The sequence below is a fragment of the Lagopus leucura genome, unplaced genomic scaffold (assembly GCF_019238085.1).
Source record: "Lagopus leucura isolate 7727_CA_CO unplaced genomic scaffold, USGS_WTPT01 Super-Scaffold_100157, whole genome shotgun sequence".
Lineage (NCBI taxonomy): Eukaryota > Metazoa > Chordata > Aves > Galliformes > Phasianidae > Lagopus > Lagopus leucura.
Window position 1 is genome coordinate 19,931,969 of NW_024962334.1, and position 17,186 is coordinate 19,949,154.

Consider the following 17,186-nt stretch of genomic DNA (forward strand, 5'->3'; position numbering starts at 1 on the left):
TCAGATGCTGGAGCAAGCTGCCCAGTGAGGTGGTAGAGTCACCAACCCCAGAGGTGTTTATATGTTGTACTGGGGGACATCATTTAGTGGGAGATATTGATGGTAGGTGAACAGTTGATCTTGGATGATCTTGGATGTCTTTTCCAACCTTGGTGATTCTGTGGTTCTGTGATAACTATGTGATCTGTAGAGTGTTGAATGATGAGAGCTGGTCAACCCCATTTCTGATGCTTGCATTTTTTTCTGTAGGATTGGCAGAGTGAACACAAGTCAGAGAAGCTGACCAGCTTTGTAGTTTGTTCCATAAAATGCAGTGCAAGGAAGATAATAGCAAAATAGTGGAGTGCTGCCAGTTACATCTTGGAATAAGAGGTTGTGTTGATTAAGCTGTTTAATGTATGTCTTTTTGAAGATGATTTGCCATTTTGTCTTTTTACTCTGGTAATAGGCATACATAACCTGATGTAACTTCTGTTGTTTTTTGTTTGTTTGTTTTTTTGGCTGAATTTGAATGATCCTGGAGATGGGAGCACATCTAATGCCTTTGTTAATTTTTGTTTTAAAGTTTTTGAGTCAGTAAATCATAGGATGACTTACGTTGGAGGGAACCTTAAAGATCACCTACTTCCAACCCCCCCTGCCTGTGGGTAGGGTTGCCACCCACTAAATCAGACTGTCCAGGGCCCCACCCAGCCTGGCTCTTTTATCATCTTCCTCTGAACCCACTGCAGCAGCTCCCCTTATTTCCTGTGCTGGGGACCCTAGGCCTGCGCACAGTACTCTAGACAGGACCTTGCAAGGGCAGAGCAGATTGGAACAATCAATTCCCTCTCTCCACTAACCCTAACCCTTTTGATGCAGCACAGAATACAGTTGGTCTTCCTGTCTACAAGAGCACGCTGCTGTGTCATGTCCAGCTTTTTGTTCCAGAACCTCCAAGTCTTTCTCTGCGGGATTCCTCTCAATGAATTCTTCTCCAGGTCTGTATGTGTCTGGGATAGCCCTGGCCTGAGCACAACCCTTTCTCTTGGCCTTGTGAAACCTGTTAAGTTCACATGGACCTACTTTTCAAGCCTGTTCAGATCCTTCTGGAGGTTCTCTTCCTTTTGTTGTATCAACTGTACTGCTCACAGGAGCATGCTGCTGGTTCTTGGTCAACCTGTGCCATCAGAACACCCAGATTCTTCTCCACGGAGCTCCTTTCTAGCAAATCAGCCTTTAAACCTGTACTGATGCCTGCAATTATTCCTCCTCAGTGTAGGACTCCATATTTGCCCTTTTTGAACCTCATAAGTCTCCTCTCCATCCAACTCTCCAACCCGTCCAGGCCTTGCTGAATGACAGCACAGCTTTCTGGTGTGTCAGCCACTTCTGCCTTTGCATCATTGGCAAACTTGCTGAGGGTGCTCTCTATCCTTTCATCCAGGTCATTGATGCTATGTGTGCTTCTTCACAGTGTAACTTTTATTCAGGATTTTTCAGTCTTTTAATTGCTTATCTAATAGAAAAATGTTGATAGTAGATGACTTATTAAATAAGCCTTTTCTATTTTATCATCACATGTTTATTTTACTATTGCATTGTTATATTTACAGTTTCTTACCTTTATTACTATAGACATCCAGGTAATGAGGTGCTGAGGAAGTTATTAATGATGGAAACCCTGTAGTTTGACTTTTTACTCATCTTGGATCTGTCTTAGCAGTTCTGTTAGTTGGAAGAAACAAGATCTAGATTTGTATTTTCTGTTTAAGCAGGACAGCTGGGAAATTGTAGAAGGACTCCGGGGAGCAATGAATTGTACCCAGGAACCACAGAAACAGGAAGGCTGCTTGCTGAAAAAAAGAAAATGGCCTTTGAAGGGCTGGCACAAGGTAATAAAGGAACATCTGTATGAAAGCCTGGTGCCATGTAAATGTGACATACTGAATGTGTTGTTACTGGGGAAAAAGAAAAGAAGGAAAAAAAAAAAAAAGAAAAAAAAAACAACAACTAAGGACAGGGAAAGATGTTCTCTGAATAAATGTGCGGGCGTGTTTCAGTGGTATTTTTTTGGTTTTGTTTGCTTTGGTTGTTTGTTTTTCTGGCTGTTCATGTGACTTTTCTTTTAATTCTCTTCTTTTTTGCAGAGATACTTCTTTTTGGACAGAGGGATTTTGAAGTATTCTAAATGCCAAGCTGATGTAAGTGATTTAAAACCCTTTAAAGCCAGTATAAGGTAACAACAGTATTTTATTTTATCTGAAATAATAATTTCATATTGCTAGTAAAGAGAAGTAGAGTTTCAGCAGCTCTTAACAGCAGGTTGAATGCAGAAGAAGGATGATCAAAGCAGGTAATGTCCATCTTGAAGTATTCTAGGGTTATTGTATTCTTTTCTATTTTCTGCAGATAGAGAGAGGGAAACTTCATGGCTGTATTGATGTTGGACTTTCTGTCATGTCTGTAAAGAAATCAACAAAATGTATAGACTTAGATACGGAAGAGCAGATATATCATCTGAAGGTAAGTCTTTAACATTGTTCAAAATTTGCTCCCCGTACTGTAGGAGTATAACAACATGAAGTCTGTGTGGTGAAGATCGCGTCTATTTTTAACAGCAGGAGATCTATTAATTTCACTTATAGCTTAACTTTTAGTCTCAATGGACTAGTTTTACATTTCATAACATGAGAAGCTTTGCTGTTCCAGACTCAGTACCCCACTACATTTGGTGGTAGTTGAACCTTGATGAAACCTCAAAACTTGCAGCTAAGAAGTGACAAATTTTGTTTGCTTTTTTTTCTCTCTAGAAATTGCTAAGCAGTGGGTTTTGCATTGCAATCATAGCTCTGATAACTGAAGTTTCTTTTTTGTTTTTATTTTATCCTGTGACTAATTTTGTCATGCTTAAGCTCATGCGTAGTATCTTCTAATAGGAGAAAAACTTTTAGAAAAACTTTCCTGGTATTTTGCCAATAGAAGTCAACCAGGCTAGCTATCTGATGAGTACAAGATATCTTAGTTTCTTTGCTAACAATTTTGAATGTGGGTGTTATAACATCTGAAATTTTGCATAGGTGAAATCTCAGGAGCTGTTTGATGAGTGGGTGGCAAAGCTTCGTCATCACAGGATGTATCGTCAGAATGAAATCTCCATGTTTCCTCATGACGTCAATAATCTTTTCTTCCCAGTATCTACTACTGTGGATTCTGGCCCTGGTCTGTGTGATTTGACTCCAAGTAGAAAGGTAATAGTGATGATTTACAAACAATGAGCTTTTATCAGTGATTAAATTAGCCTGATTTGTTTTGAAGTAAAGAGCATAATGAAAATGTGTATGGGTTTAATTTGTGGTCTATAAAGAGCAAAATATTATTATCTATAAATTTACTCCAGCAAGTACTTTTCTCTGTGATGCTGGTAAATTTTTTTAATGTTGTACCAGTGTTTTAATGAAGTAAATTATATTTTCACAATGACTTTTAAAACTGGATATTAAGTTGGAATCCTCATGATTTTTGACTGTATACTATTATTTGTCTGATACGTGCTGGTGAATGTTAATGTGAGTCACAGAAGAGCACTCAGTTATATCTATATACGTTTCCTCTTCTCAGATTTCCATTCTTGCTTTAGCTAATAAAACCTCTCCCTTATACAGTAATACATCTGACTGTGGTTAACTAGTAGATAGGGATTACTGAACAGCTGTAACCTAAGAGTACTATTTACATCTTGTGAGGTAGCCTCACAAAGCAGTGATTTTATTCAGCACCTGAACACAGTCTGTCTCCAGCACTTTGCATATTGACTGGCTGATGTTCACAAAAGAAATGCTTCTGCTGTAGTGTAGAACCAGACCTCTTTTGAGAAAATATATTTTTTTTAAGCAATATTGTGCTGTACTTACTGTAACTGTTTTCTGTCAACTCCACAAATATATCTTATGCAGCAGTCACTTCTTTGTTATCCTACTGCCTAAGGTATTCTTTTTCCTGGCTATATTGCTGTACAGTCTGAGCAGGTTCATTTCACACTACCTGTAGTTTGAGGATTTTCTTTTTACTGATTTGATGGAACTCCTCCTGAGCAGTCAGCAGCACATTTATCATTGTGTACTGAGGAGTCTCCATCTGTCAAATTTTAGGTGGATGTTTAGGAGTGCTTTGTCAACTTATCCAGTATTTTTTCTCACACATCTTTTTTGCTTTCAAAGATGCACAGCACAGTGCATCCTCTGCTACTAACAGGAGGAAAAAAAAATGTAGGAAATAAATGTGCAGTGTTTATACTTCCCCTTCTGACCCTGAAAGACTGTTAAAGATGAGACAGCATCTCTTATTTATCCACGTGTGCGTCTCTGGCTTGATAAAAGTATAATAGCTGCGTAAGACTAAATCTGTGCTGCATTACAATGGGGGTTGAATAGCTATAGTATCATTTGGAACAATGTCATTCTGAAGTTTGACTGTAGCTGTGTGGAGCTTAGGGTCTGTCTAAAAGGTCCTGATATGAGAGAATATTTGCTACTGTGGCAGGACAATGCTGTAGCTGAATGACAATTTTTTTTTTTTTTTTTCACCAAGCACAAACATGTGCCAGAACTGCTTATTGCTATTGGCTGAGAGGGAGGGGATCTGTGCACAATGGCAACTGAAAGAGCAGACTTGCCCTCTGGTAACAGCAGTGTTCAGCAAAGAGCAGTGTGTGTGGCTTTGTGCAGCCAGCACCTCTGTGACTCTGACAGCCAGTCTGCGAGGAAATGGAAAACCTTCTGGGGCACTTGAGTTCTTTTCTCCCAGAAGACAACTTGGATAGAAGGGGAGTACGATGTTGAGGGCAAAAATAGAACATAACAATGTCCATTTATCTCTATGCCTTTGCTCTCAAAGAATAATAGAAAATATATAAAAAGGATCTACGTGACCAGCATATGTAAAATCTGTGCTTGCTGTCAGGTTATTAACTATTTCTTCTTTAGCGTGAGAGACTCTAATTCACTTTTAATTTATTAATCCAGATTTGCACTGCAAAGAAGCCCTGCTTATTTTCATGTGAAAAATAGAAGGGGATAGTTCTTAAGCTGCAGTTAATCACCTTAGCTCTGCTGAAGCTAAATGGAGGTTTGCCAATTTACACCAGCCCTAGGCTAATGTTCATTGATATCAATCCAGTGGATAAATATTTTGGGAAAAACATAACTAGTGAACTTTGCATTGCATTCTGTTTGCCTTTAGAGACACCTGGTCAATTTTCACACTTTTTAAATAGCTCTTAGGGAATGAATGTATGTATCTATGTATATTTATGTGAAATTCTTGGATTCTAATGTTCAACCATACTGATTACAATCAAAATTATGCTAACTGGAGCTTCACAAACTCTCTTGACTGTTTCTTAGCAATGTCGTCTTGTTTCTTTGCTCTTAATTATGCCCTTCACGTATATATGTTCTGGAAGATAATTGGTTATTTTGCATTAGATAAACGTGGGATTTTTCTCCCAGCGTCAACACATTCCTTATCTTTAAGTTCAGTGCACTTCAGCTTTGAAAGGTACTGGAATCATTTGTGTTTATGTATGTAGATGACTGCAACTCATACTGTTTTATGTAGGAATAAAACAGCTGAGCTGCATAGGTTAATTTAAAAACTATTATGTTTATTAATTCTTCCTGCTATTACATGATACATAAATTGATGAATGACATCACCGACACAGTATTTTGCAACTCAAACTGAAGCATGAATTATAAACTTTAGAAGGCTAACTATGAGAACAGCGATAGAATGAGAGAGATATGATGTTTCATAGGAATAATTTTAAAACAAGTACTCCTAAGTCTTGGTAAAAGATGGGCACATTTTGTAAAATCTGTGTTTTAGAGAAGAGCCAGACAACTTAGCTCTTCTTATCATCAGTGAAGTGGCCATGTAATGGCAGATAAGGTGAAATTTTAAATAAAATATTGACAAAGTATTAATTGCTTTATGCAACTTCCTGATGTATATATTAGTAAAAGGCAAAAGATTTAATAAAGTCTAAAAAATAGTTACACGTTTGTATGGGTACTACTTGTTGTTACATTAGAAAGAAAACAGCTTTATAAGCCACTGTGCACTGGCATAACCAGTATTGAGTGGAAATTTCTTTCCACTGGGAACTATTTCACTGTGCTGCTCAATTAACTCTTACTCATCACTTTCAGCATTTCTTGTAGCATGTGATAGTGAGCACTCCTGAAAGTTTGAAAAGGATTACTGAGACATTGCAAAGTGATAGTCTTTACCAAAGTAAGATGGAGGTCATACGTGTATTAAGGTCTATCAAGCTAAATCCATACTAAAGTTATATGACTTAGAGTAAAATTTTTAGAAAGCATCTAGGATCATGCTTTCTTCATTGAAAAACAACTCTAAGCTCTAAACAACCATATGCATGTTACATCTCAGTTACCTTTGGGCTTCTTCAGGAATCATATAAAAGGAAGAGAATGTGCTGTTTTGGTTCTGTGCCTCATGTGGCACTTTAAATGTATTAAATTGATTTAATTGATGCAGAGTTTTACCTTTCTTCAAATTTCAGTTTTCAGCAAAATTTTATTATGCCTTTTGTATCTGCTTTTGTATGTTATGTCCTAACAGTGCACTCGATGACTATAATGCATAATCCAGTTCGTATGCTTTTTTACCGCCGTGCTGCTGATGCCTTCAGTCCTTGTCACTGATTGTGGACCTCAATTGTGGCTTGTCAAAATCTGTCCTTACGAGTTTATAACATTATTTGTTTATTTTCTTGTTTTTCTCTGTAACAGGCAGGAAGCTTGACCAAACAAAACTCGCTGTCAGCTGGTGGTAACTTGTCATTCTCCTTTTCGAGTAATGAGTCCAGGATTCCATCTTGGCTGCAGTCTTCTGAAGACATGGAAAAATGCTCAAGAGGTAATAATATTTGAAGGAAGAAGAAAATAAACTGATATTTCCTTTACTAATTCTTGACAATGACACTACAATAGCATAAGTAGTCATTACAGGTAGTTGTTGATTTCCTGCCTGCTTGCTTGTTTTCAAGAGAGCTAGTGAATGAAGAGGGTACCAGTTTGGAGGATCTCTTAAAGGAACCTATGTATTCCAATGTACTTTCTTTTACGACCGTTACACTTGTTGGTAAAACTTGAAGTGTCTTAAACTGGGTTCCAAATCACCTTCTGCTCATGCTTTCCTGAAATAATAAAGATCTCTTGTATGTTGGTAAAAGTGTCTGCATGATGCATGTTTTTTACCTACTAGGAGGTGTTTCATCTCTAGCTCTGCGTGAACTGTTCAGTCTCAAAGTCTATGGCATTTTTACCATCTCCACGGTCACTAGTTTGGGTGACTAGTCCTATATGGCAGTAACTCATTTTATCTTGTATTTCTACAACCAACTATGACAAAACACCGTATGTCACAATACAGGCTCTATAGAGGCATTTTAATATTATGAAGACAGAAGGATGCAAGCTGTTTTACCCAGTTGTCTAATATTCTGTTTTTTTGTCAAATAATAACTTAAGCCAGCAACAATGAAAATAAAGCTAGCCTATAAACAAAAAACTTCCATTATATTTGTTACTTCAGAGCAACTGAAAATATTCTTCTGTTCAAAACAGATCTCTCCACTTGTCATGCATATTTACTGGAAATGAACCAGCTGTTACAGAGCATGGATGTCCTTCACAGGACCTATTCAGCGCCTGCTATAAATGCTATGCAGGTTTGTTGTTTAAAAAACAAAAAAACCTCTTTTCCCTTGCTATTCCAAAAAGCAATCCCAAATTCTAAATGATCAAATTATTTACTCTTAACTTTGCTACTTTTATGACAATCCATATTTTGTCTTGCTTGTTATTAAAAGGTTGGACCTTTTGAAAGCCCAAAGAAGGAAAAGAGAACGCATAGGAGGTGGCGATCTAGAGTTGTTGGGAAAGAAGCTAAGGGAACATTACAGGTGACTTCAGTCCTTTCAGTAGCCCATCTTTTCTTCAATTCTTACTTATTGATAATTTCTTGGCATAACCAGTTTAGGAAATAAGAATCCTTTTGAAGTACTGTTTGACTCTGACTCATTTTACGCAGTGGTATAATGTACAAAACGCTAACATGTCCTTGTTAAAATCTGCAGTAGGATCTATACTAATTTGTTCAGGAGATAAACCTGGTTTTCACTCATTTTTTCCAGTTTGTCTCCAATTGGGGGTATGGGAGGTGTATCTGCTATTTTTTCTCTTTTTAGCAGTACCTATTTTTGCAAATTCTCCAGGTAGTTTTTCTTGTATTTGCATCCAGTGTGCTTTTTATTAGATACTTATAAGCAGAGGAAAAAAAATACTATTGGGTATGTTACAACTCTCAATGGACTTCTTTCTTGGAGTTTTGTCAAATCTCCAACTATGAAATCTTGGGCAAAATTTTGTCAGTGTTTTCATCTATTCCAAGCCTTTTGCTAACGGTAGTTCAGTTAGCTTTGGTGTCCCAGATATGAACAATTAAAAATAAAATTCTTTACAGTTTGTCTAATAAACAAGACAGAGACAATCACAAATTTACTGTTATCCTTACAGGTGCCTTCAGTATTTTCTGCCCCTATGAGACTGCATGCTTCCAATCCTAACTTATCTACAATAGATTTTGTAGAAGAGAAAAACTATTCTGATGGCTCTGAAACATCATCAGAATTTACTAAAATGCAGGAGGACTTATTTCATATTGCACATAAAGGTAAATAAAGTCTGTTTTCCATATTTTATATCATCTCAATGTGATTTCTGAAAACAGGTCCTTTTTAATATTTAGAAAAAGCACAAAATGCCCTCCCTTTAATTCCCTTGTGGAACTGTGAATGTTGATGTCTTGAGACTTTTGAACAAAATGACTTGTCCCATTTTTATTTTTTATGAAGGGCCTCCCTTTGTTTAATATGTTAGATCAAGATTCTGTTTGTTGCCCAAGTGTGGATGAGCACAAGTATGTTTGTATACTAACGTTGGCTCACAGTATTTGAGAGTTCACCATTTGCTGGTGATGGAAAGGTTGCTATGGTAGTAACCTATTTTTAGTGAATACATAAGAGTAAAATCATGTGAAGCTGCAGGAGGGGCAGCTTGACTGTAAATGTTTTGTCTCTTGAAGTCATTCTTCATAGAAATACTTAGCCCTGTCACCCTCAGACCAGAAACATTGCTATTGTTTAAGTGCATTTATGTCTGAAAGACTTTTGGAAGGATAGGTGTTGCTCCTTTTTGTATAAGATGAGTTGTTTGATGTTACCAGTATGCATTCTTTCATTGTTTTTGCCCTCTGGTGCTGGTGTATCTTGATTCTGTTATGGAAAGAATATATCTATCTCAGCAGTAAACTTTATAAAGTAAATTGTAATCAAAACTGATGCATGTTTTCTGAAACTAGAAAAAAGGGTGGGAGCACAGCTGGAAAAGTTGCTATCTACAGGAGCACTTGAATTCTCCTGTTCAAGATGATGTTAACTAAAATGTCTGTGTCACAAGTTTTGGTTAGATTGAACTATGCACTAAAGGGACAAAGGACTACATGCTATTTAATACAGTACGTTTTATTAAGAATGCAAAAACTACTTTATACCACCAGCTTTCTGGAAAAAAAGAGAACTTATTCTTTAACATTTAATACAGCTGAAATGTATTGTTAGTACTTTATTCTATAAAAGTTCTTGAAAATTTATGTTAGTATACCAGCTATTAAATGAGATGTAAGGTCACTGAGGGTTCTGGTCATGTCTCCTACATGTGAAAGGCTAATGTAAAATAGATTGTAATGGACACATCTTCCTCTTCACCCCCAAGGAAGTTGTTAGATTTCTTCACATAGATTAAACTGTGAAAATTAGTTTTGATAATGGTTTCTGATGATGAAATACACTTAAGGATTATTTTCTTTTTAAGATTAAGTTATCTTACGTGAAATACTCAATAAGGTAATAATTATTCAGATTAAACCTGGGAGATATAAAACATGCCTTGTTCTTTACTCTTCCCATGCATCTACACTCAGGGTTTGTTTTTTGTTTTTTTTTTTAATCTCCATTTCACTGGTAAATTCCCTGATAAATTTTTGCATTTCCTATTCTTGTGATTTTATTGTAAGACTTGAACAGTCCCTCAAAAATCTGCTAGTTCTGCAGAATGATGAATGTTGAAATACTACATAAACATTACCAGATTAAATTTTTATTCCTCATGGCTATGTAAAAGATGTCTCAAAAAAAACCTTGTGTGATCTATTATTTAATTTGCCTGCTTTGGGCTAGTGAAAAGGACTCAGAAAGAAGTGGGAGCATCATTGCGTTCAGGATCTCAGCTGTTGAGTCAATAAATCATCTAACAAGCTGAAATGTCGTTGTACCCAAAATGAATCACCACTGTTAACTTGTGGTGAGAATACTAACTCTATAGCTGTGACACTGTATGTGTTATAGCTGCCTTCTTGATTGATTTATTTTTCTCCTTCTCTCCCCTCCCCCACTGGAATTCATAAAGGAATGTGGAGTAGAATCATGACCATCTGAAGATTCAAGCTAATTGGGAAACAAAAGCAAATGAAGAGCAGAAGTGGTTAGTTAGCTTTGTTGCCATCTGTCACAAATTAATCAAAGCAGTTTTGACTGTGGCTAATATAGTCATCGTGTTAGCATTTACCATAAACATTTCTCCTGGTTAAAAAAAATAAAATCTGATAATATTGAATAATATACTATCCTGGATCTCTCAAACTAGATTCTTGTTTCTATCACCGTAAATGATGTTTCATTGAAATTTGACGTAACTGCTGTGTTATGTGTAGCTGCTTTTAACCTCATTTTTTTTACAAAATGGTTCTAGTGTACTTCACCTTGAAGTCAGCTTTCAGCAGCATATCTACAGAGAGGGAAAAGCTGAAGCAGATGCTAGAGCATGAGGCATCATCATCTCCATCTGCACAAATAGTTGGCTTGAAGAATGCCTTAACGTCTGTAAGTGATATGCTGAAGTTCAGCAAGCTTCATTATCATCAGTTATTACTTTTAAATTTTATAGTAGTTAATTTCCATTTTGTTAGTGTCTGCTCTGTGCTAAAATTTACAATATTGAAGAATAATGAATCATGATTATACATGGTATTTTACAAAGACTGTCTTTCCTAAATGGTAAAGGTACTGTGAAATCATGAAGACTTGATAGATCACACTGTGCCCCTAAATAAATCTGTGTTACTTGATGCTAAGTATGAGAGTTGCTTTGTGACTGAGTCTACTTTGTCTGGATCAATCATTCCATTCTGATATGCTGTGGCTTTTCCTAAACAGCACCAAACATTTGCTATAACTTGGCACAAAATAAAGAAAGGAGCAGCTGAAGGCACTCGGCTGTCCTTTCTATTGCACCAGAGCTTTGCTGCTCTGCACCAAAATACTGAAAAACAAACTCAAGAACAGCTTGTTTATATTGGCTTCCACCTTCACCTGTTAGTCATCTGAAAGCAGCAATGGATTAGTTGCAACAAAATCCTAAATGACAAAAGATTATGCTCTTTAAAAAGTTGGTTGAATTTGGTTGGTACACTTTTTTCAACATGAACTGGTCTCAAACAGTTTCAGTACATCAACAGTAACCTGATTTCAGAACAATGAGGGCCGTCATTACCATGATCTTAAAATTTCAGGCTGTGTTTCAAATTGCTAATCAGAGGCAGGAGTGACTTTGGTTAAATGTGGTATAGATCTTAAAATTAGTTCAATATAAAAGCTTGCTTCGTATTACAAAAGTTGTGTGTGGTTATAGCGTTTTAGTTTAAAATGTTTCTTTCCCTAGACGTGTAGATGTTGTGATGTCTTCATAGAATTTGGAGAACAGTGGAGCTTGTTGCATAAAACTACATTCACTCATTTGTTTTTGGCTTTCAGCTGTTCCACTTGGGACATCTAATTGGGTGTCTTCACTTTATCCAATGTTATTTGCTTAAAATTTTACATTTAAAAAAATCGGTTCTAAGGTTTGTGAACTGAGTGAACACTCAGCTAAACCTAGATTCTTTTTTAAGTGATAAAATTCTGTTCATCCTCTGTCTTTTAAAAATCGTGCTCTTTGTTCTTATTTGTTATTTAATAACCCTTCTGTAACCCATCCAGATGCGATTTCTGAACTCTGGCAGTTCCAGCAGAAGTAACATCTATGTGAAAGCTATTCTTAGCCTTTAGCTCTGTAAAGCTGTGATGCCAACAGAAACTTTCTCACCATGCACAGCAGACAGTCCTGTAGGAGAAAAGAATGAGCTTCCTTTGAAGTGTTCTGGAAACACAGATATGATAAACTCTAAGACTGTTCCTTTCAAGAGAGTCTTGTAATCATGACTTCAGTATTTGTTTTTTATTAAAATTTTTATTCAGTTCATAAGGACCAAAACTCATACAGGTTGAAAGCTATCAACTGTTAGGCTGTTTGGTTCTTAATGATCTGGTAGGGGAAGAAATCAAAACAAAGTTGAAGTGCATAAAACACATTTTTCAAAATAAGCATCTCTGCCTTTGCTTTTTCCTTATCAACATGCTATTCTTGACCTCCACACAGCAAATAGACAAAAGTGAACAGAAAAAGTGAATGGAAGAAAGCACAAGAGAAGGAAGTGATTTTAGCATGATATACAGGAAGGATATATAAATTCTTTATTGTATTAGTTTGATGATGTGGGTATAAGGTGTAAGATTGTCCACTTGAGAGACAAGTGCTAAATGCTAATATGTTGAAGCTAGACCACACAAATGTAAAGCCAGAGAACACTCTTTCTCCCATTCACCATTACTTCAGACCTACTGTCTTTCCTACTTCCAACAAAAACTACTGTCAAAATCAGAATTGGACAAAGTAAATGCATAAATTGCAAGGCTCTCGTATTGACTCACATGGCAGAAGTAGGCAGTAAGTCTTCAGTTTTGTTCCATCCTGATGGCTGGATTGTTTCTTTTAATTTTTGTGTCTATCAGAGTCTCTGCTACAGAAGGTTTTTTTTTTTTCCTAAATATTCCCATTAAAAGGCTGTCAGGACACACACTGTAAACTGTTTTTTGATTCAGTGTTAGAAAGAGTTCTGCAACTCTGCTAGCTGTAGAGAATGACTTGGAATGGACAGATTATCCTGTCTACTTTTGCCAGAAGAAATATTTCAAAATAGTAAAAAAATCTAATTAATTTAGAGTACAGCTTAAAGCAGACTGCCATAGAAGAGATTTGGTATGTAAAGAACAAATCCTAGGAAAAGAATGTTACAGGAAAATCTTTTCTTCATTCTCACTTCTACTTTGATACAAAGCTGAGACCAAATACATTTCATGCTCTTGGTACTTCTAACAATCTAAGGATTTGCACAGATTTGGGACTTTGCAGGATGAAGAAGCACTAAACTTATTCCTTAGATTCCTATCCAAAGTCCCCCCTTTCCTTCAGCTCTACATCAAACCATTCATATTCTGTGGTGGAGCATATTTCAGATGTATCTTAGCAAGAAGATTCACTGCTGTGTTTCTGTATGACAGGAGAAATGTGAAGATGTTTAGGTGAAAGAGACCTCTTTTGTAGCAGTTTTTAAAGGAGAACATGTTGAGATAAACAGTAATCTACATAGCCCCACCAGAAACTTAAGTATGCTTCTTGATTCTCTTGAAGAAGATGAGACCAAAAAAAAATTACTGTTTTATGCTTACTTATTCCTATATTTGCTTCCCTCTGTGGTTAAATCAAACTTGAAATCCTTATGGGTGATCAAAGGGCTGGGGCTGGAACATCTCTTCTAGGAAGAAAGGTTGACTGAGCTGGGATTAAATCTCTGGGGAGACCTTATTGCAGCCTTCTGATACTTGAGAGGGAGGGCCACAAGAGATGAGGAGAGACTCTTTACTGGGGTATGTCTTGATAATAAAAAGAGTAATGGTTTTAAATGAAAAGGTAGATTTTAGGTAAGATAAGGAAGAAATCCTCTACTATGAGGATGAATAAGGCTCTAGAACAGGTTGCCTAGAGAAGCTGTGAATGCTCAGTCACTGGATGCATTTGAAGGTTGGATGTGACCCTGGGCAGCCTGATCTAGCGGAAAGTTCCTGTGACAAAGTGGTTGAAACCATATAGTCTTTAAAATCCCATGCCATTTTATGATTGCATGGTTGACAGTCACCAAGAGGAGATAACAGCTGTCCCCCAAGCATGCCTTTCAGAGGCCAAGTAAACATCCAGGAACTATAGACGTAGTCAAAGCAGCAGGGAAGCATCTGAAAAAAAAAAATACACAAAAAAATAAATCCCTGTTTTCAGGGAATAAATAAGCTCATAGGGCCATCCAAACACCTCAGCAGAGTGAAGTCTTGTCAGACTCTGGGTTCAGGCTAATCCTCAAGCAACAAACAGGCTCCTAGAGCTTCTCCCCCTTCAGTAGTTTCAACAGAGTATAGGGGAAAACCCACCTGATTTCAGAAGTAGTATTGTCTAAAGGATTGCAGTGGGGGCAGTGGCTGGAGGAGTGCTAGCTAGTCCATAGAGTGTGTGTTGTTTGAATTATTCTGTACAGCTGGGAGACAGTAACTGCTTCTATGTAACTTTATGCTCCATGCACTTGCAAAAGAGTATATTACCATAAGTACAGTTGGTCTTACAATGCTACATGTAATTGTAACACTGAGGAATTGGATTCCTCTTCATGCATAAGCATCCCAGTTTCTGAAATGAAGCAAAGAAAGAGCTGTTTCACTATCAATATCTGTAGAGGCTTATTTTTTAAATGGAGTAAATTTAAAACAATGCTCATTATGCTTATACATAATTATAAAGCAGTGGAATATAAAATAGTATGGAATATTAAAAAACAAATAGTACAACTGTAGAAAATACAAATACATGTTTTTCTCAGCAAAAAAAAAAAAAAACAACAGCTAAGTTGTTGGTTTTTTTGTTTGGTTGGTTCTTAAGTATGTTGTTTGTTCATAGTTTTTCTGTATGATTTGGAGGAGTCTTTCTCCCATAGGGCCTCATTACATCCAGTGAAGCTTGCCCCCTGCCATTTCTGGAATTGTTTCTGGGAAAACAATGTCATGTACAGTGGTTGTCTTATATTCATTCAGAATATTTTCTGTTCTTGCCTAGTGCAGTAGCGCACTTCAGTTGAGGTGCAGCAACAAAAGTGGAAGATAGCTTTGTCTTACTAATTAGTCTGAAGTCTTACATCTCTGTTAGTGGAAGACAAAGGGAACAGTATATCAGCTTGATGAAAAAAAAGTCACTTTTCAGTGTGGCAAGAATGAGAACATTTAGAGACAAGATAGAGGTGAGGGAAAGGAGCTTAAAAAAAAATGATGATGCACAAAATTCATTCATTCTTAATTTATTATATCACCTTGCACAATCTAGTAACTTGAATGTGCCATCCCTGGCTCTTGTTCTCCACTTGTCTTCTCCCTCACACTGAACAAAAATAATTTTAGAGACAAGGTACAAGATTTTAACCATTTATAACAAATAATTTGCTACCAGTAACCAATTATGTGTTTAATACTGCATTTAAAATACTCCTTCCCTTTCTTTTTACACAATGAAACCACTGTTAAATTAGTTGAGAGAACTTTATATCCCCAATATTTTTGTTAAATATTCCAGGCAATAGCACAAAACACAGATCTAAAAGACCGGTTACGCAGAATACATGCCGAATCTATGATCCTTGATTCAGCATCTAATGCAAAATCAAGTCCAGATTTGGTGAAGGTGGGTATGGATTTCCTCTTTCAGTGATCTTTTCCTCAAGCTCCTACATCTAGATGGTGTTACATTTTGTCCTGTTCTTCATGTCTTCCCTGCAGTGTATTGTGTTAGCAAAATGAGTCCGCTTTTGTGATTATGAATCATTTCTGTTGATGCATTGTGTTATATTTAATTTCAAAGATTTCCCTTGTGAGCAGTTTTCCTGAGCATACCACCATTGCTTTTGCTACTGGCTCCTGGTATTCTCCCTCACCTCCTGCCCACTTCCCATGCAGCATGAACAAAGCTGCCTTGTCACCTGCTGCCAGTGGTTCTCTCTCCTTGCATTCCCCTGTTAACTTTCATGCCTGTCTGAATACTGTTAGCCCAGAACACTAACTACTGGTGTGACTGACTTAATGTTCAGAGCCATTAATAGACTTTTCATGAAAGAATCAGAGAAATGAAATGTATGGGATCTTCAGCCATTTAGTTCTGTGTGTTTGAGAACAGGGAGTCTTCTGCATATCCAGTTAGCCAGTTTGAGATGCACTGAAGTACTGGCAGTTTTTTGGCTCACTTCAGAATGCATATGGATGTGGTGTATTTATAGATCATAGGACCTAGATGTTTAAGATTCCAATAAGGGAAGCAAGAACTTATTTCTGATGAATTTTCCTACGTGCTAACTGATACAGAAACTTGTGCTGTGCTTGTATAATAAATCCTGCATTAGAACTTGAATGGATGTAGTGTTGGGTTTTATATAACATACTATTTCCTTTCATTTTTAAAGGCAGTTTAGTCATTCAGTCTGTTCATTTCTATTTTAGTTCCATTTTAGAAGTACTGATTTTAGTCATATTTTGCCTCTCTTTTCTTTTAAGGTAATTGATCATTTCAGTGTCTTTTGTTTTTAATCCTATAAAGTTTTTGAATAGCACTGCTATACAGAGAGGCATTAATGAATGAGTACATTGGTTTTTAATTTCAAGAGCAATCATCCTGTTTAGTGGAAGACCTTGTAAAAGATATTGGGTTATTTCTCACACACAGAATCACAGAATTGCTTAGATTGGAAAAGACCTTATAGCTCATCAAGTCCATGCTGTATGCACTGCATATATAGTGACGAAATTAGCTTTTAAAATGTCCTTTAGGGCATTTGTTGATGAAATCCCTCTGGAACTTACAGACAAAAATCATTTATACTGGAAAATTTTCATATTAGATTGTCTGAGGACTGCAATACAGAACTGTTGCTGTTAGGTCACTGCACAAAGCTTAGCTCTAGATGATATATCAGCTGCTATGATAGGCCTGTGGAAATTGAAGTGGTATTAACTAGTTTTTCAAGCCTTTGCATAAAATGAACATTTACTTTATATTTTGAGTCATTTATGGTGCAGTTCATCATGCCACAATTGAAAC

General features: G+C 36.6%; 1 protein-coding gene across 11 annotated transcripts in view; it reads left to right on the plus strand.

Annotated features, from left to right (window-relative positions):
- OSBPL3 (oxysterol binding protein like 3) overlaps nt 1-17,186 on the plus strand; it is an 87,097-nt gene that overhangs the window by 49,522 nt on the left and 20,389 nt on the right. For 6 of the 11 annotated variants that reach the window (XM_042888823.1, XM_042888822.1, XM_042888824.1 and 3 more), the window contains 10 exons: nt 1,755-1,874; nt 2,130-2,183; nt 2,392-2,505; nt 3,060-3,230; nt 6,798-6,924; nt 7,635-7,738; nt 7,880-7,972; nt 8,586-8,742; nt 10,878-11,008; nt 15,672-15,779. In XM_042888823.1, the coding sequence (XP_042744757.1) occupies nt 1,755-1,874; nt 2,130-2,183; nt 2,392-2,505; nt 3,060-3,230; nt 6,798-6,924; nt 7,635-7,738; nt 7,880-7,972; nt 8,586-8,742; nt 10,878-11,008; nt 15,672-15,779 (1,179 nt within the window). Of the gene's footprint in view, nt 1-861; nt 981-1,754; nt 1,875-2,129; nt 2,184-2,391; nt 2,506-3,059; nt 3,231-6,797; nt 6,925-7,634; nt 7,739-7,879; nt 7,973-8,585; nt 8,743-10,877; nt 11,009-15,671; nt 15,780-17,186 lie in introns of those variants that run through there. The other 5 variants (XM_042888828.1, XM_042888831.1, XM_042888832.1 and 2 more) reach the window with 4 other exon arrangements.